Raw genomic sequence first — 20265 nt, forward strand, 5'->3', positions numbered from 1 at the left:
TTTTATATAAAAGGTCAGACAAACAGTGACATTTCAGGTAAAAGCAATTAGCCTTAAGCTACTCACTAATCATGCTTGTGTGTTTACTTACTTCTTTATCTAGCCTACAATATGTCTGCGAAAATTACCAGTCAGATCGCCTTGGTAGGGAATATGGAGCCCAATCCATCGGGCTTGCCATGTTCCCTGGCCTTCAAACCCGAGGTTGGAAAGCATGGAGTGCGTGACATTCTGCAGCTTAACACAAGATACTGACAACAGTTTTTCTCATTCTCGGTCAATAAGTGAATCTTTCAAAACTATTTGTACAAACCACACCATACAGTGGATTGCCTGCAAATTCACATAACTTGCTCAAGTGCTTAATTTAGGGCTCAAAACTGACGTGAACAAGATATATAAATAATAATAAAAAAAATGGCCATGTCAAAATAGCCATCTACTCTGTAAGAATGTTCTTATGAAGATGCACAAGGCTACACATACATCAGAAAATGCTTACAGAGTAAACAGTTATTTTTGGCATACATCAAATTCAAAAGTAAAACGTGTGTGGGAGATTGTAAAACATTTTACAGTATTTTTGTACAGCAGTTTGTTGCAAGACCATCATGTAATTCATGAGACCAGACTATTGTACACCTTTCCGTTGTTTCCTAAATGTTTTTTGGGGGGCAGGAGGACTGTACAATATAAAACCTGTATAATTTGAGATGTGATACATTTGAGAATTCAAATTTCGATCTAAGAGATGCACAAAAGGAACGGCAGTATCTTACACAAATACCTTTTACCATTATAATTTACATCTGTATTTACAGCTGCCTTTTAGCATTACATTTCACATTGAAGTTTAAACCCGTGGGTATGAAAATAAAACATTAATCAAACCCCATCCCTCTGCTGACAGCCTGAAAGAGCTTGGTGACATCCAAGTGAAGCCGTTATCCTCCATGCAGGCAGACAGGATCCATCACCTGTTATCCTTGATCCACTGGTGGAATCCTTGGTGGATCGGATAACGATGGACTATATGACCATTAACAGGTCACAAGGCAGCAGCGCCCAAGGGACGCAGGGGAGTGAGCTCGTTGAGGAGGGCAACTTAGAGCTCTCTTATGACTTAGCAGAGAAAATTGTAAAGGATCTCCTCCTGCTGTGTCTGGGGATCCGCCTCCCTTCGTCAGGGCCAGCTGCTAAAACATCTGAGGGTCACGGAAGAGAAATGGCCGCCAACATCGTGTCAACAGAGGCCATCAAGAAAGGGACTCTGCTGTGGAAGACAGCACACGAGTAAGTCTAAACTGCTAATATTTTGTTGGGTTGGATGAATGGGTATGTGTCTTCTACTGTATGTGCACACACAGACACACTTTCACATGAGTATGCTGTATGTGCACATGCCTATGGTTAATGTATGGATTATTCATGTATATTTGTATATTGTGTAATACGTAAATAGGACTTGAATGGATGAATGTTATGTAAAATACAGTATTGTTGTATGGCTATATTTACAGTGTGTAAGATAATGTTAACTGATGGGTCTGCCTGATTTTTCTATAGGCACGGCCAGAAATTGCATATCCAACATCTTCAGAAGAACGATCAGCAAATGGCGGAAAAAAACATCTAAGGTGGGCCCAGCTCTGTCAAAAAAGGTTCAGACATGAGCGCCTTCAGATGTGTAAAGATCTGCTCAGTTGAGACTTGAGCTCCTGTAGCACCTTGGAAATCTGCCGAACAGCTAAGACATGCGCCCCTGTAGAGTTTTACAAATGTGCTCTACAGTCGAGACATGCGTTCCTGGAGAACTTCAGAAATGGGCCTAATTGAAACCTGCACTCCTGGAGAACTTCAGAAATGGGCCCAATTGAGATATGCGCTCTTATAAATCTGCTCTACAATCGAGATATGAGCTCCTGGAGAACTTGAAAATGTTTGAATTGATGTTCATGTGTGTGAACTGTGAATAAAAAACCTTTAAGTAACCAGATGGAGACATAGTTGTAATAGTTTTCTCAGTTGCTTTTGGTGCATTTCTCAGATCATCATTAACGTTTTCACAACAGTATATTTCTGAAAACAATTACAGTAATTTCCCGCATATAAGCCGCATTGTGTATAAGCCGCAGGACAGTATTTTATGCAAGTTTAAAGAAACAAAACCATATTAACACTGTATTAACTGCCCCCCTGTATTAACCTCATAGCGGAAGAAATTTTGCAAAATCAATGTATAAGCCGCGGCTAATAGTCGGGAAATTACGGGTAGTGCTAACTTCATGTTCAGTGGATTACAAAATAACAAACACATGATTGTGTGTGGAGGGAGTTGATGCAAGAGAGTGGATATGTTTGAAAGTTTTTACTGTTGACAGACATTGTGACAGTATGAAGAGAACATAGGCTTTTACAGTACAGCATTGTGTAAATGAAAAATGAGAGTTGTTCCTGTCTGTCAGGAGATAGGCCTATCATAGACAGCTAGTTATCGGTAGTTCAATGCTTTTGGATCTAATGACTCAAGTGATGAAATAAGGCTAATATATGTCATGAGGATATTCAGCATGGAGTTAGTATAGTGCATTTTGTACAAAAACAGTTCTTTGTATGTACTAACACATTGCTGTTTGTTCAAGGTGGGGAGACACTGTTTCAGTGGTGTGTATGACTGATGATGTGATAAGATTATGGAGTTTGAACAAGCAGTTGAGAATTTCAATTCTGACTTGAGAAATGTGCTAAAGGGACTTTGACAGTTCTTTGTTGTACTGACACATTGCTGTTTTGTTGAAGATGGGGAGACACTGTTTCAATGGTGTGCATGACTGATGATGTGAAGTGATAAGATTATGGAGTTTGAACAACCAGCTTTGAGAATTTCAATTATGAGCTGAGAAATGTGCTGTATCTATATGGCTCTGGGCCTAACTATGTTTGTTAATGCTTCAAAATAACATTTAATAAATGAACCTTTTATTTTCCAGTAGTCATGGATTTGTGGATTTGAGCAAAGTCCCGTTTGGTGCTTAGCAGGAGCGTCTACTGCCTTCAAAATATTTTCTTTAGCCTACTCTGCGCTCGAAGTTTGGTGCTAGGCTGTGGACTCGCGGCATCGTCTTGACTAATTCCACTGGAGCTCCATGCGGATTTTTCTGTCTATGGATTGTACACACAGCCTTACAAATGTTTACTGCTCTTCCAGTCAGTTAAAATGTCATTTATGTTACATAACTCATTTGTCTGTGCCATGCGTTTCTTTAGGAATTCACCGTCTTGGTTTGTAGGCTGAATATTAAGTGATGCAAACGGACAATAGATGGTGACTGATTTCACAGCATAGGAAAAAGATAAATATCCTTGACACTCATCACACTCTCACAAAGGTCATTGTGGTGACCATTTACAACGGGTTCATCCTGTAACTGCTAGACTTTGAAATCATGACTCTCTGTGGCAGGTTTTTGCTGTGTGATCTCCTGTACCTTTTGACACTTTGCTGAGCATATCAGACATCCAGGCCAACTGTTGTGATTTAGTTTCACTTTCACTACTGTTGTGCCATATGGCATACAGGTTTGCCCTCTAGTGTTCAAAGCAAGGAAATACATTTCTTCACAGGCAGTCTCACTGAAACAGTGCCTTTTGGGTTCATGAAGTGGCATGTGGGTATTGTCATGATACAGAATTAATGCTTCAATGAAGCCTACATATCAAACTGACTTTCCAAAGGTGATGTGCATCTTATGATTATTTTTGGGCGACACCTGAAAGCCACACACTGATCTTGATGTAAACTTGCATAGACCCACATCACATGGCCTTGGTGGGGGTCTGTGCACTTCACTCGATTTTTTATGTCATTTTGATTTGCTATATTATTATTAGTAGTATTTATTTGAATGGAAATGTAACATTTCATTGATTGGCAAAAGTGTCAGCTAAGTAACAGAAATAATTATATGCTTTTTTTGTCATATCAACCAATATAAATTCATGACTTTTGTGGAGATTTTTTCAATACATTGTGTCACCATTTCAACACATTGCAGTATATCAGAACATCCTTCTGAATTTATACGCTTAGACCCCCTCAACCCTATAATCATCCGTTAGTTATCATCCTTACAAAACCTCCAGTCGACAAGAGAGGACCCTAATCATCTAGGTTCTTCAACCTAGTGCAAACCATGACAAAACATTTAATGTGAAATACTAAATCTTCTTTGGCAAAATACAAAAATATTCTAATACATTTTCACACAATCATACCAAATTCACAAAATGCAAAAGATTTACTAAATAAACATGTTTATTGTCGCTCATAAAATGGAAATTCATGGAAAAACCAGCAAGTTGTGTGTCAGTGTTTGGTGAGGGTGGGTGGTGAGGGTGGGTGATGGTGGTGGAGTAAGACATGGGTTAATTCATCAAACTGTTCATCGCTGCCTGTCCCATCGCCAGATGGAAGCGTCATCACAAACAGCAATCAGGATGCTGCTGTCACGACTGAAACTGGTCTGTCGAATCGCCGACGTGCACTTGGGCAGCGTTAAAGTGGTGCACCTGAAAATGAAGGAGAGACAAAATGTTATGAGTGAAGTTTTACTTTGATTACAAATTACTTAATTACTTTGTTTAATTACTCTGTTTAATCTCAGACATACACAGTCATCTCCTGTGTATTAGCTGCATTGTGTATAAACCACAGGACTGTAAGCAAGTTAAAAGAAACAAAACTATATTAACACTATATTTAACCTGATAGCTGAATTATTATTTTTTTAAAGCAAAATCAATGTATAAGATGCGGCTAATAGTTGGGAAATTACGGTATACCACCCAGGTATACTGACAACTGCCAAAGTATTTGATAATCCATGTTTTATGTGTTTTTCTTACACAATCCACAATTGATATGGTTAAAAAGCACCTGACTTGCACTCATTCGCTTCCTGTCTCTCTACTGTCCTGTCAAAATTAAAGGCACAAAAGCCCAAAAAATATACTTAATTTAAAAAAAAAAAAATAAACACTGCCGTCTTACTTGGCTTTGTGAGGGTCCTCCACCTCTAGATCCCAGACGTAAAGCTTTCCAACTTGGTTCCCCAGAGCAAGCATCTGTACACACATAGCGTTCACAAATAAATACCACAAACAATCTTGCTACTCAGTAAGCCTGTAACATTAATGTGTGAGTGCAATTACCAATATTTAAAGGGACAATATGTAAGACATGTATTTCAATTCATCATAAAATGGCCCTGATATGTCAGACATTAAGAAATCATGCTCATTTCAAATACTTATATCACTGACAACAGTAGTCTGGCCAGGGGGGGGGGGGGGGGGGGGTCAACAGTACTCTACAGTATTGCAGTACCAGTTTTGGCCAAAATCCTACATAAAGTTCAAGCAAGTTCCTTTAACTTTACATCAAATGTGTTGGATCATTGATCAGAGATAGAGATGTAATTTAGCATAAGGCTAACTCATTGTGTTTTGGTTGCAAGACCAATAGACAGAATGGACAAGCTTTCCTAATTGCTAAACTGATTGGTGTTCAGATGGCGAAACCATAAGGAAAACATTAAAACCAAAACTAAGGAACCCTGACCTTGTTTACACATTAATACTGTTAATACTGTTATTGTGATTTTTTGATTGCAGTGGAGATTCCAAGCAAGTCTTGAGCATGCACACATATATACACCATTTAAAATATGCTTACTCTTCACTAACAAACAAAGCTCTTTGGTTTTTCTCTAGAGCATACTGTACATACCTTCTGCCAAAAGTCCATTGAGAAGCGCATGTACCAGATGTCACACTGATTGTAATCAAAGCGGCCGAGGACGGTCACATTTGACTCATTGGGTTTGATGTGGTCAATGTCGTCCTCCATCTTACCCGGTTTCCAGCACACAATTGCATTCTCACAAGACTGAAGAGCAAGAACAGGAGTTGGGTACAGATTTTCATTTGGACATATAGGTTCATATAGAAAAAAAAATATATATATATATACATACATACATACATACATACATACTGTACATATATCTCTATTATATATATCGAATTGAAAAGCTTCAACAAACAAAGCTTGGTTTAACAAATGCTTTAGAGAGACATTACAAGAAAACATTTTACCTTCGAAAGGATCAAGTCTCCCAACCAACGAACACAGTCTACATAGTTCCTATGGATGTCTCGTGTAGAGAAGTCTGGGAAGTGAATCTTCTGTGAAACAAATGGTCTAAAAAAAAAGAATAACAAACAGCAATAAGTACTGAGGCAGCAGAGGGACAGTCAGGTATAAGTGCAAAATTAAGCATGTCCAGTTGTCAGTCGTGCTAGGATAGGATGTACTCTCTGAAGAACTGCGTGGCGACTCGAGTATATTCCCTGAGCTAGTGGTCTTGGGACCATTTGCCATGACTTACATTTTATTTGATAAGCTTATATGTTTTTAATAGTAGATCATGCTTCTTCTAACCAAATGTTATTGGAATTCAAACCTTGATGATAATCAAGCTTATTTCCTAGGGGTGGTGGCAAACTCACCTGTTGGTCTTACTAGGGTTGTATTCATAGGACCCTCTGATGGCTTTCTGCATCCTCTCGGAGTTGATTCTCCATAGCTTCAGAGAGTGGTCCATACCGCACGACATGATTTTCTCCCCGAGCAAATCGAAATCCTGTAATTAACAGATTCTTATAATGATATGTTGACTCATGCACCTGAACACATCATCAGTGGTGTATCCTGGGGACCTACGGTGTATTGAGTTTTTCAACATCACCCTCACCCAGGTAACCCCGTCACAGTTGATCAGGCAGCGACTTGTGTTCAAAGTGTGTGCACTTATTTGTCCCCAAGTTGTCTTGATGCTTTCTTAGCTGCTTCGGTGAAAATGCCTCGGCTTAACCCCCTCCCACTTCCCCAGAGTCATAAATGACCTCTGAAGTTTGTCTACAGAAAGGGCTCAAAGCGGTCATCTTGATCAAGTTGATACCCAGATCTCCTTATATGGGGAAAATGGCAGCTTTGGGTTCTTTTTCTCAGGCAAACTTCAAAGGCCTACAGCTGATAATATACCCTTGGACTTACTGCACTCAGCACTTCGTCTCTGTGGCCCTCTACTCCACCGAAGATAGCAACCAGTGTGTCTGTCTGGATGTTCCATAGTCGCAGAGCATGATCTGATGGGACAGCACAAGGAAGACAGAGTTGTTGACATAATGAAAACGTATTCTATGAGCAGACGCATAAGAGTGCGGTTTTCTACTTAAATTCAATTGTGCTTTTCGCTCTCAAAGAGGGATTTGTTTTTGGAGTTAAGCATGCCTGTTCTTGTGTTTAAAGTACAGATACGCCACATTTCCACTGCAATATGATATAGCAATATAACGTATGTAACCTATATCCCTGCATCCCTTATTGCTTTGATAAATGCTGCAATTGCATCTAGAACGAATAATTCTGTTTGTGTGAGGGTAATGAGGAAAAGAACAAGCATTTAAGCTTGATTTATGGTTCTGCATAGAATCGACAGTAAACCGTAAGTGCGGTGATTGGTCAACACCACCTGTGTTCATAACCGGTGAGCTCAAGCAGTCCACTGCGGGTAATAGGAACATGCTAGTCCGCTGACAGAAGCTTCGCATATAAACATACAATGACAGAGTTTTCCGATTGTACGGTGTCTTTATGGCAGTAACACTTTGAAATCAGCACAGAAATTAGAAATTTACTTGCTAACATAACATAAATTGTCTGGCAGACACTTTGCAAATAGCCGCAAACTTGTTTTCTGGTTACAATAACTAGGCTATTGGAAATATACTGTGTCCATTTCTCAATAACTTTTACAAGTCATTAATATGTCAACAGTTTCCCATTCTGACAACAGTTTCGGTGGTGAGCTACGGAGAGACAGAACTGAAAAAGGTTCACAAGGGCATAAAGGTGTAGCCATTGCAGCGAGTCAACACAGAAGCATAAAACAAGCTTTACTGTGATAGTTTTAAGTGCACTAAACCATCCTCCTTTTGCATGTAGCTACCTTTACTAACAGAGAGGAGAAGATTGGGGTCCCTCGGGTGAAACTTGAGCTCGTTGATGGCGTTACCGTGTCCAACGTAGTGCTGTGATTGAAACAGAATAGCATCAGAAGACATCTTTTATCTAAAATGTTCAAACAGTCAGATGGGTGCATAACTCTGTACAGGCCAAGGACGTCATAAAATTCTACATGGAAATGAATGATTTCAACATGAGACACCACCTCAACAATACAGAAGAATGTCCCAGAAGTCTTCATGGTCACCCCGTTCTACACACATTTTAAGACTCAGATTGGACTGCAGAGGGTGGGGGTGGTGGCTCACCTTAATGCACTGCATAGTAATGTGGTTGATGACCCGGATGATGCCGCGTGACCCGGCAACGGCCAGCAAGGGATGACTGGTGCTGTTGTCAAACGTCCAGGCGCAGGTGTAGAAGTTCTCGTCTGCCTGCTCACAGTTAAGGATTTCTGCGCATTCTACTCTCAATACAGAGCTTCATCTGCCTACTCAAAGTTTGGGGTTTCTGTGCATTTTACTTTCTTTAGCTTCAAAATTGGTTGTATTTCAGATCGGGATCTGTGCTTTAGAATGCGAATTAAATCTGGATATGCAGTATTCTTTACCATGTCAATTCATTATTGACATTTGCACATGTATGAAGCAATTCCAGTGAACTCCATATGGAGTAAAACAACCGTATTACTTCTACACACCAATTCATCAAATTCAACTTGGTCGCAAATGACAGTTTGCTCAACCATGGTGGTGAACAAAAGTTAACAGACATGTTTCAGAAAGATACATCTGCATCCACATATGACTGCAGCAGGCGGATTTCTCCTTGGGAATGGCATTCGTAGAGCGTCACCTGCAGGTAAAGCATGCCACCATCACTGCTTGAGTTTGAAAGACAGAGATATGCATCATTGGAGGGCATAAACAGACAATATTACTCACTCTGTTGCTGCCTACGGTGGCAAACACCAGTGGGTCACCCTCTTTACTGTGCCAGTTGAACTGCACGCCAAACAAGGGCTGACCATGGTCCTCCTGCCAAATACATATGGTTACAGCTCTTCCAGATGTGTTTGTCGCCAAAGAGATAACACAATAAATATAATGAACAGTTCAGTCATAACACCTACATGAAAAAGACTAATACACTTAATTACTTACGGTGATTAAAGCAGAATAATAACAATGACACACTGTCACACATCAACAACCATTTCATACATTCACACACTTTATTTATACAATACATTTTATTTATAGTGCAAATGCAAACAAACTGAATTGAAGAGAGGCTAGACATACCCTCAAGCTGTTGACGCACTTAAAGGAGTACTTGCACTTCTTGGACTTCCACTTGCCCTTTCCCCAGCTTTTCCTTCCAGGGGCATTGGCCGTGTTAGTGGGTGTATCCGGCCGCTCAATGTTTGGCCCACTCTCAACACTCACAGCATCGTCCTGGAAACACAGACAAGCATTAAAAGCAGATAAGGCAGTAAAACAATAACGCATTCAAACTGGATACGGCATGCAATAATTCAAATTTTACAAAGAGTGGGAAATGTTATTGGTAAGCTGTTACTTAGTTTGATGCATATCTGAAACATTTCCTCTGCTAAATAAGTTGATAATACATTCAATGATAATTCTGTGTTTGAACATCACAATTGAACATACTACAGAATGTGCTAATGTGTTCACGTTTTCTACCCACAGTAAAATGTTGATATGTAAGTGACATTTGAGGATGCGCATGACAGGTGCGTTTTGAACCAGTTTTAGTAACAGTTTTCCCCCCCAAATGTCTGTGATGATGATAAGTCTTAAGTCAACTGACCAATTCAGGAGAAAAACATGTCTTGCCTGCGTAACAACACTAGACAGAGCTGTTTGAGAACAAAGAAGCCGTCGCTGCTTATTGATTCACAAACCAGCAAAGTTAGCCTCCATCACTTAAGCTAAGGCAAAAATACTCCTGAAAGTGAATCATTTTGAGCTATGGTGGTGACAGATACCAACTCTCTTTCGTTGGATGCCAAATTCGGCGTAATGGAGAGGATGTTTCCCCACAAACGGGGGCGTGGGTAACGTTAACATAAAACAATAGCGGCATTAGCCTACGCTTATTTTCTACACCGTCGACAATCAGCTGCTTGTAAGTGATAAGAAATAAATTTAAGATATTAATCACTGACAGAACGTTACCTGAGACCAAGTGAATACGACCTAACATTAACTAACGACAATTATGTTAAACGTTAGTTGAGACAGGTCTTGCCGAGATGTTTCAGCTCAGAGGATCAAAACTAACAGCGTATCAATATTATGTTCACCACAGCAGGGACAATAAGCTCATTGTTCCGCGTGACTGTCATGCATGGTGGCGGACTTACATTTTCGTCTCCTGAAAGATCAGGGTTGCTGTTCTCATCGCTGCTTAATTTTTGCTTTTTGGTCGGCATCTCGTTTCCCGCCTCCAAATAAACTTCTGACATGTTTCTTCTACCACTCCGGTTGTGAGAGTTTTCCGGAAGTAGGTCTTCTTCGGGCATTAGCTGTTCACATACCATATTGGCACATTACCGCCACCCTATGGCTGTGAAGCGTCGATGCGGCGCGTATTAAAAAAAAAAAAAAACAGGCTAAAACACAAGACAAATGCGAAACTTGACATCCTTCAAAGAAGCTATTTATTTTAAATAAACAATTGTATTACTTTATCGAATAGAAAGGAAGTGCAAATCATTCGATTGAAATAAGCTAATGCAATTTGGCATTGTTTTTCTTGATGGTAGCCTGTGGTTCTTAAACTTTTTGTCTGGCAACCTTCCAAAAAAAAAAAAACCTTGACCAAAAGGTGAGAGGTTACTGTCCAACAGAGGGGTGCGCTGGACCAACTGAACGGGGGTGTGAGTGGTGGGTGGGGACTGGAGTCCCCCCAGATCACCGCTTGACACAGCAGCGACCTCGGTAGGGGACTCCGGTAGGGGGGCGGGGGACACTGGGGGCAGTCGGAGTATAGTTGGACACAGGAATCTTGGGGAGTGCTGCATCCATCTCCTGAGGTTGCTGGAGAGTACGGTCCACTATCCTGGCACACCGCCGTCCCTGCCTCAATGCAGCCTCAGGGGGCTGAGAGGGGGGAACGGGTGCACAGGCTCTACGTCCGCACGCTGCATCTCTGCCCGCCGCTACAGCAAGCGTGGTGCCGGCTGGGGGCACCTGGTCCTGCTGGTCTTTGCCCGCTGCTTCAGGAAGTCAGGGTTGTGTCCTTCAGTGCAGGTGCCGGCGAACTCTCCCAGGGTTGGCCATATACAGGTGGAGACTGAACGGGCTCTGGGCTTGGAGAATTCATATGCAGCCAATCAGACAGGCGCCCTTTAAACTCAGGCCTGTTCGATTTCTGTGCTTCTCGCCTCTCAGCTGCAGTTATCTCTGGGAATCATGATATGCCCATATACGTATTGGTCGTGGTGGGTCCTTTCCACGAGGGAATGGACCCCTACTCCAAGACGAGCTCTTGAGAAAATGGCATACTGTTTTACACTAGATAAGCAAGAGCACTGCTGTTGTTTAGGCTGCAAATCAAGAGTGATTTAAGCAGCCTATTCGTGTGCGTTAAATAATGAGCAAACAATTATGATGTAAAAGGATATTTTATTTGTGAAACCTGTGGTAAATACCTCCCAACTAAACCAATTATCTGGTCAAGCTGGACATGAATTTGAAGGTCAACTTCACATTTTGAGACCATCTCCATTTTGAGCCCTCCATGTGTGTACAGTAGGCTACATGGTGTCATATCGCTCTCCTATTGTATTGATTTTCAATTCATATTTATTCATGAGACAAAATTCCCATTTCAGAAAGTTGTGAGGCATGTGTGTGTGAGAAAGACTATGTGAAGGGAACGTTTTATTGCACATCCATCCAACTTTTTGTATCCATTGTAATTGACAAAAAGTAATCTAAGTACAAACACCACAGTACTGTGCTCACAAGGAGGTACAATTGTAGCCTTTAATGTGAATCTTTTGTCATGTCCTATTGTTGTGACTAAATCATTTTCTTAAAGAATATCAAAATGTATGGACACCTTACAAGACTAATATATTTTTTCTTGTATCCACATGTTTCCTATTGATGATAAAGACAGGTTGCAGCAGTGGATACATAATGTGAAGAGGAAAGACTGGACTCCAAACCAGTAGCACTATTCTCGCATCTGCTCCCTTCACTTAATTGAAGACTGTTTCAACCCTAGCCGCACTCATGTTAATCTTTCTCCAACCGCAGTGCCGACCATCTTCTACCCGCAGCTACAAAGTAATCTGAGGCTCAAAGTGCGACACACCACAAAGAGCATGAAAGCTGTGGTAGGTGAGACCAACACTCACACTCAAAGTTATAAACGTCATGTTAGTCATGACCATGACTACCTCGGGTGCGCTGACATTGATTCAGATGGTGCAGCCGTTCTGCAAGCAGTGTTGCAGATCATGGCACATATGTAAAGAAAAGAAATAATGATTCCCCCACTCATCTTAAGCGGAAATTTGCGTACGCTAGAGATCTGTTACGTAGTTGTAGGAAAAGACTGAGGCTTCAAGACCAGCGTCAAAAGACTCAAGCGTAGAGTAAAATCTCTCTCCTCAGTTGTTACTGATCTCAAACAGAAATCATGAGTTTCCTCCCACTGTGGTGATATGCTAGAGTCATCCTTTGATGGAGTTGCAAAGGAAATTCTCCTTAGGGCCATGTGTAAGTAGCCTGAGTGTTCCCATGCTGCCTTGCGATTTCATTCACGCTGCTAAGGTAGTCTGGAAACTACCGCCTTCATTTTTGCCTGAGATAGGGGACCAATCACAGAACAGGGGAGAAAGTAAGACGATGATGACCTATGCACAGATGCATTTGATAGACATCCGAGGCGCCCAATGAACAGATCTGGGCATTTTTTCAAATACGAGAACATTGACGTTTGGTTGCCAGAACGCGTCTCATTTGAGAAGTGGTAGGCACTAGCCAGGCAAATGAGTAAGAGTAAATCTTCCAGAATCTCTGATGATTTGAGATTGTTTGCCATGACACTGCATTTCTACTCGCGCGTTGTCTCTCTGAGATGCGATGGGCCATCTTATCATTTCTGCATGATGCAGGCTCTCGGAGCTGACATGTCGGTTGAAAACATGAGGCCATCTTCTCCTCACCCTGCAAATCCTCTGCAGGCTGAGCATGTGATGTTTGACGTGTGTTACATGCAGACCTAAAATAAATGGACAAACAGACTCCGTCGTTCTCAATGAGAGGGGGCTGAAACAAAAATCTGTTTCCTTTCCATCATACTGCGCAGACTCAAACTCATTTTGTGACGTTGGCCACCCTGTACATTGCTGTAACTTGTCTGATAGATGTTCATAGATACAGAAATTTGCCATTCGACTGACACAGCGCGATTTCTTGGATCTTGTACAATCTGATTATTTTTTAAACATATTTTTAGTCTTTGTCTGAATCACTCATTTTTTGCAAAATGGTATTTCTGTACTGTTAAGTGCGGGATCTGCAAGATCTTCACCGTCGTTTCCCGAGGATGACCATCATCTTCTCGGTACTCACCCCGAGACGTCGGTGAGGATCAGCAAATCCGGTGAAGATTGACAAAGCCCGTAAGTGGGTGAATAATGTAATGGCCACCTCTGTTTCGGCGATGGAGGGAGTGTTTGTGCGTCACCCCCAAATACAATTTAAGTATCCTGAACTGTTTCTCAGGGACGGTGTTCACTTCTCCCCAGGGGGTTGTGACATCTTCCTTGGGAACCTTGCTGAAGGGTTGAGAGGCGTCATCCAGCAGGGGGTAAGGCTGGATGACAATTCCCAACACAGTTCAGGATCTTAAATTTGATTTGAGGCGGTGTATGCTGTTTAGGCCATTCCATTGTTCTGTCATTGCTCCTCCTTGACCCCCCCCCCCCCCATTTTCCCCTTTTTAACCCCTCCTTGTCAGCGAAGTCACCTTTGCCAAATTTCCCCATGGACTCTCTCCTCTTCTCCCCACGACGAATGTAACAAACCCCCATGCCCATTTCTTATTTTTATTTTGTGTTATTAATATTAATGCTTAAAATAATTTCATTCCTCCATTTTTCACTCCTCTTTGCCAATTTTAGTATTTGCCCTCTCTTATCCACTTAAACCATTAAAAGAGGAACCAAAGAGTAATCCTCTTCGCCAGAGGACGACAAGATATCGGACATTTCCTGCCGCTAGACGGTTGACATTGATGGATTGCTGTTTGCAGCCTCTTATCCGCTTAAACCATTGATGAGAAAAGAGGAATCTTCTTCTCTTGCATGGCATTGCTCACCTGTTTTATTTTGATATCAACCAATCAAATTTGTAAATGTTTTATTGTGGCCTTGTGTAACAACTTCACCTCTACAGACTTGCCTGTTTCCTGAGAGGGACTTGGTCTTGCCTTCGGTGCTGAGCCCACCGGAGGACAACAAGATATCGGACATCTCCTGCCGCTAGACGGTTACATGCTGAAACTTCTCAGGAACACTTTTGCTGATGGTGGCCGCTTACAGACAGACGATGGCATAAAAATTAAGTGGCAGTATATCAAAGAGCTTAACAAACTTCAGGAGACTGAGGGCTTGATGCTAGGTAATAAGCTGAAGATGGCCCATATTCAATGGCGCAGCCAGAAAATGAAGGTCAATCTTGCTGCTCAAGTTTTTAGCAGCAGTATTGCAGATGCTCTGTTCTGTGACAAGGATCTTAACTTGCCTCAGCCTTCATGGTTGTGAGGACACTGAGGATAGTTGATTCAGCTTTTGACGTTCTTAATAGCAGGAATCCTGTGGCTAAGGGTTTGAAAGCTAATTTGAGAAGTTGTAATAAAGATCAGCTTCTGAGTGCTTTATTGAAATCATTTCATTAAGATTAAGGACAGAGCAGGCAAATACCTGCATGCAGGAAATAGGCAAACAGACCCCGTTGGATTTGTCACCAGCTTGTCGCCAGTGATCTTGGGGGACTCCCCACCCACACCCCTGTTCAGTTGGTTCAGTGCACCCCTCTGTTGGACAGTGACCTCTCACCTTTGGTGTTAGGCTCATGTTTCAAGAGCTGGTTGAAGCTCCTAATGCGCCATGTAAGTATCTCCTCACTTACAAACTCAGTCAAGATCATCTTGAGCTGTTCTTTTCTACAGTGCAGTCACGAGGAGGCTACAATAACAACCCAAACTGCAAGGCTGCATACAAGCGCGCTCATTTGCCATCAGGTAAAGAATGGCACAGGTAACTGTATCATTAAGGATGGCACCAACATGCTGGCCGTGACCGTCAGTCCAGTCTCGCAACAGTTTGACCTTCAACCGGTAGTCTTTCAGGAATCTGACCATGACTACAGTGCTCTTCCTAATGTGGAGTCTATATCGGAGTTTAAGGACGCCGCTATAAACTACATTGCTGGGTTTGTGGTCAAAAAGACGAAGGAAAAATGTTTGTGCATCTCTTGCACTGAACTCGAATAGCACGCATGCCTACCTTCATTGCCCAGAAGAACAGAGGAGGCTCGCAAAATCCATCAACGAGGCATTGTGGAGGTGTGCAAAGGCTCTGAACACTGCTTTCAAAGACTTCTGAAGTCCAATGGTGGAAAGCTCCATCAAGGTAAGGGAATAACAGCAGCCCCTCTTATTCAAGTTCTCTCTGATTGTTCAGATAAGAATCTTTTTTTCAGAGCTGGATCAACATATGTTTGAAACCAGTATTGAGGACAATCATGTTCACACTGTGGTGAAGATGGCTGCCTCCATGTACGTACATAAAAATATGCCTTCATCATCTGGTTAGACGAGAAACTGAAAAGGTAACTGGGTCTCTTGTGAGAAGGAGGATGAACAAATTGATACATTTCCACCATCAGTAGATGGTACTGTACATGTTCCTCTCAGACCATGCCTAGGTAGGGAACAATTCCTCAAAAGTTGGGAATAGTTTAACTTTAGCGCCCCCTACCTATGGACATCAAGGGGACACAAAGTGCTCCTAGTCACAGAAAGCTCACTGAGACCTTTCCGTTGATACCAAGTTTGTGTCTCTACGACAAAACATGACCGAGAAGGCCCCCATCAAAAATCTTCTTCCGAAAGGACTTGGAAGCATAGGTTTATAGACGGCCTAAAAATAAACTTTGAGATACAAACCTGATTTTTACATATGTATTACTGCTCCCTCTGGGGATTATGAAACAGTCTTTCTTGTGTCCCTTACATGCTCCTTTCTCAGGTTACAGCCTCTCAGAAAATACATTTTTAGGTGGGCCCTAACTTTTACAGTCAGCGGCCGTTCAGCAATTCCCAGAAAGGACAGACAAGATGGGACTATTACTGGTTTGTTAGGCCTATGATGGTCTCCTTTGCCCTAGAGAATGAGCTGGCCATGTGTTTTTGCTGAGGAGATATAGGCTTATATTTCAGAGGCCACATTTGTATTCACCCCTTGCCAATGATGTAATAATTCTTCGCGCCACAGCAAAATAGCCTAGCTGGACGGCAAGAAGACAAGTCGAATCAATGGGTTCTGATGGGACATATAGGGAGGGAAAGTGAAAACCAGCGCCCCAAGTGGTTGCGTTCCTATCGAAGAGCAGCTCCAATGTTAAGTCCCATAGACCGACTTTTCAAAAAAATACTACGCAGCTATACCAGCGATCTTATCCACCAAAAATATTTTTCAGTCGGCATACTGTAATAATCTACTAACTGTGAAAATATCAGACTCTATTTCGCCTTATTTAAAAAAAACGTAATTGCTCGTTTCATTTCATAAATGGACTACAACTTCAAGTGACGTGACACCCTTCGACGACGTTACTCACCTAGCATGGTTTGTTTATTAGCCTGTTAGCTAGTTGGTTAGTTAGTAGACAATCACACTTACTGCCAGCTCTTGTGTGAGTAGGAGCACAACACAAGTTATCCCAACATAAAGGTAATTACCACGCGGTTTACATCGCTCTCTGTTATTACAAAAATATGATAAGCAAGTTAAGCAAATTGCCGTTTTGATCAGTTGGAGAGGGAGCGCCCAAACTGGTGACGTCAAATGCTACTGTAGCTAGCTACTGTAGTTCGTTATCACCATGTTACAAACAAACTCAAAACAATTAAACTGATCCTAAAAAATAAAGTATGACCACTAGAAGCAATAGAGCTGACCTACATGGATAGCATATTGAAGGCATTTAACTAACTTCCGATCGTGGGCCGAGATATATTTTTTCTAAAAGAAAATCCCATCCTCTCCCGCTAGCCTCTAGGAACGCAACCACCAGGTGGCGATGAGATTACTTTCCCTCCCTATAGCACAGCGCAGAGATTATAGTGAGATTTAACCTTCATAATGCCCTTCCACCACTGTTTGCATATTGTTTACAATGAAACAACATCCGATTTCTTGATACAGATATATTTTGCTTTGTTTTCTTGAGTATTTTGGGAGTATTTCAACCACGATTACCGTCATCTTGTCAGTCTACTAAGCTCAGCCAGGGTTGTTATAGCAACCATAAACTCTGAACGGGACGGCGCGTTTAACGAGTTCAATGCTAGGATAAACGTTAGCTAGGATAGCTAATAATAGTGTTCAATGGCAGCTAACATTATTTTATGATATGTTATGTTTTGACTATGTTACATCTGGAGCATCACAAATAAAGTGGTCAAATCGGTTTGAAATATTTTAGCCCAGAAATACTTAATATGGGCGTTAATGTACAGTAGGCTAATGTTAACAGTAGGCTACGATCTAGCTGCCCTATGTTAGTGCTGTTATCACCAGTTTAATAACTATGTAAATTTGCAATCATAACCCATTTCACCTTACAACACCACTGGCATGTTTACGTGACTACCAGACGCTGAAGAGAATGAGCAATAATGTAATTTGCCGTACATATCCTATCTTTTAGCCGTCCAGCATGGTGCCGTCCGGCACTGTCACGTCACAAAGTGAGCGTCATGCTAGGGCTGGCTGGTCGTAGGTTGATGAAGTGGGACCAGTGCTTCCCTTACTGGAAGCAGAAAAGGGGCGACGAGATGCGCCACAGATCCTCCTTATCCATGTCGGAGGAAATGACTTGGGGTACACCAAGGGGACAGAGCTCGTCAAGAATATCAGAGATGATCTTGTATTGGTGATGTCTCTCTTTTCAGGGACCCATGTCGTTTTCTCTGGCATCTGCGAGCACAGAGTCTGGATGAGAGGGACCTGTGACACCCCTGGCCATCTCAACCATAGGTCCAGGAGGAACGTCAACAAGATAGTGGCATCGTTCATGGGGAACATGAGGCATAACAACCTCCGTACCGACTTGCCGGTGTTTGGGAGAGACGGTGTCCAACTCAACACGGTTGGGAACACCATTTTCATGGAAAACATTGTTCACCACATACCCTCACTGTTGTGAATGAACCCAAAGGCCCTTTTAAGGGCCACGAAATGACGGGATAAACAGCCTTATGGCTGTGTGTGTGTGAAGGAGAACGCTTGCTAGGTAGCATTAGCTAAATAGCTAGTGTGGTGTCAGCTACATAATTAGCAAATATGAGCTAGTTTACGGTCGATTTAATTACTGTCAAACCGCAATGCAATAGTGTTAGCTAAATAATTAGCAAATATGAGCTAGTTTACGGATATAGATAATCCTCACAAACGACACACAGTTAGTACTCACTTGATTATGACCAGAGAATGTATGACTGAAATTGTTTTTTTATGAGATCGGATGATGTGACCGTTGGTTGTCAGTGTTTTGCAGCTGAAACGAGTCATAGCTAATTTGCACAAAGTTAAACTATTTTTTAACTTTTTTTGGTCGCCCAAGTTTTGAAGCTGGTCGCTGTGGTTGCTGTAGTTGCTCGTCCCCATTCAAAGTCAAGTACTTCCGCCGATTTTGCAGCTTTGGTCGCTCTTGGTCTGAACGCAGTTAAGGGCCCATCACATTACACGCGGCATGCGCTATGAAACCCATTGCTTTCAATGGGTTGAGAGCGCAAAAACGGGTCTGCCGCTGTGCTCAGCAAAGCGCAGCGCCGGAAGCATTTTGCCGCTGTTGCGCGTACCGCGGTCAAAGTTGAAATATGTTTAACTATAGCTATGAGCTAAATTGTTGTTATTCTAAATGTGTACTATTATACTATATTGTACTATTATATTATGATGCTTTCATTTCTATTCTGCTTTTATTAATGAATAATTTATAATATATAATAGAATATGATAATATAATATACAAAGAACAATAAGGTTTTAAGAAGGCTGAGTTGTTAGTTAGCAACTGTAAATTAGATTAGCCTTTAAAAAAGCTGTGAGTTGCTAGTTAAAGTATATAAATTTAAATATAATAATTGATTCTGGCAAGTAAGTTGTACTTGATATTACAGCAATACATTAACTTGGTTTTAATGAGTGCAATTTTTTACAAAAATGTTTTTTAAGTAAATTCTACTAATCATTTTTTTCAGCGTACCTTCATTGCCCAGAAGAACAGAGGAGGCTCTCAAAATCCATCAACAAGGCATTGTGGAGGTGTGCAAATGCTCTGAACACGGCTTTCAAAGACTTTTGAAGTCCAATGGTGAAGCTCCCTCAAGGTAAGGGAATAACAGCAGCCCCTCTAATAATACATAGCCCTTCAAAAAAGGCTGCAAGTTGCTGGTAAATTAGATTAGCCTTTAGAAAGGCAAACCTTCGCTTCGAGGTGTGATCGTATTTCTACTAATATAATTTAATATAGAATATAATGTAATAATGTAGTATAATATAATAATAAGCCTTTGAAAATACTTAAAAAAAATAATGTGAGTTGCTAGCAACTGTAAATTTGATCTTTCAAAAGGCTGTGAGTTGCTAGCATCTAAATTAGCCTTTAGTAAGGGCGCTTTCACACCACTAATTCGATTATTTGTTTAAAAATATAATGTAGTATAATATAATATAATGATAAGCCTTTGAATAAACAATATAACTGAATATAATATGCAATATAGTATATATAATATCAAACAATAATTAGCCTTTAAAAAGGCTGCTGGTTGTCGATGTTATGATAAAGTCTACGAAAGGCTGTATCGATGTTGTCAAGCTGAACTGAGGGGAGCGT

The 20265-nt window shown here is 41.3% G+C and overlaps 1 protein-coding gene across 1 annotated transcript; it reads right to left on the bottom strand.

The window, feature by feature from the left end:
- Positions 1-4297: 4297 nt before the first annotated feature.
- eed (embryonic ectoderm development) lies at positions 4298-10628 on the bottom strand. Its single transcript, XM_062527544.1, has 12 exons — positions 10482-10628; positions 9394-9546; positions 9034-9126; positions 8879-8944; positions 8398-8523; positions 8073-8154; positions 7118-7209; positions 6571-6704; positions 6157-6262; positions 5789-5947; positions 5051-5124; positions 4298-4569 (listed from the first exon to the last, which is right to left on the bottom strand). The coding sequence occupies exons 1-12, from the start codon at positions 10581-10583 to the stop codon at positions 4443-4445; spliced, it is 1314 nt and encodes a 437-aa protein (XP_062383528.1). The 5' UTR covers positions 10584-10628; the 3' UTR covers positions 4298-4442.
- Positions 10629-20265: the final 9637 nt, after the last annotated feature.

Source organism: Sardina pilchardus, chromosome 23 (genome assembly GCF_963854185.1).
Source record: "Sardina pilchardus chromosome 23, fSarPil1.1, whole genome shotgun sequence".
Lineage (NCBI taxonomy): Eukaryota > Metazoa > Chordata > Actinopteri > Clupeiformes > Clupeidae > Sardina > Sardina pilchardus.

Coding starts and splice junctions, on each gene's coding strand:
- eed (XM_062527544.1), bottom strand. CDS start 10,583: ATGTCAGAAGTTTATTTGGAGGCGGGAAACGAGATGCCGACCAAAAAG. Junction 7,210..8,072: donor TCTCCTCTCTGTTAGTAAAG/GTAGCTACATGC, acceptor CTGTCCCATCAG/ATCATGCTCTGCGACTATGG. Junction 5,948..6,156: donor GAGACTTGATCCTTTCGAAG/GTAAAATGTTTT, acceptor CTTGCTCTTCAG/TCTTGTGAGAATGCAATTGT.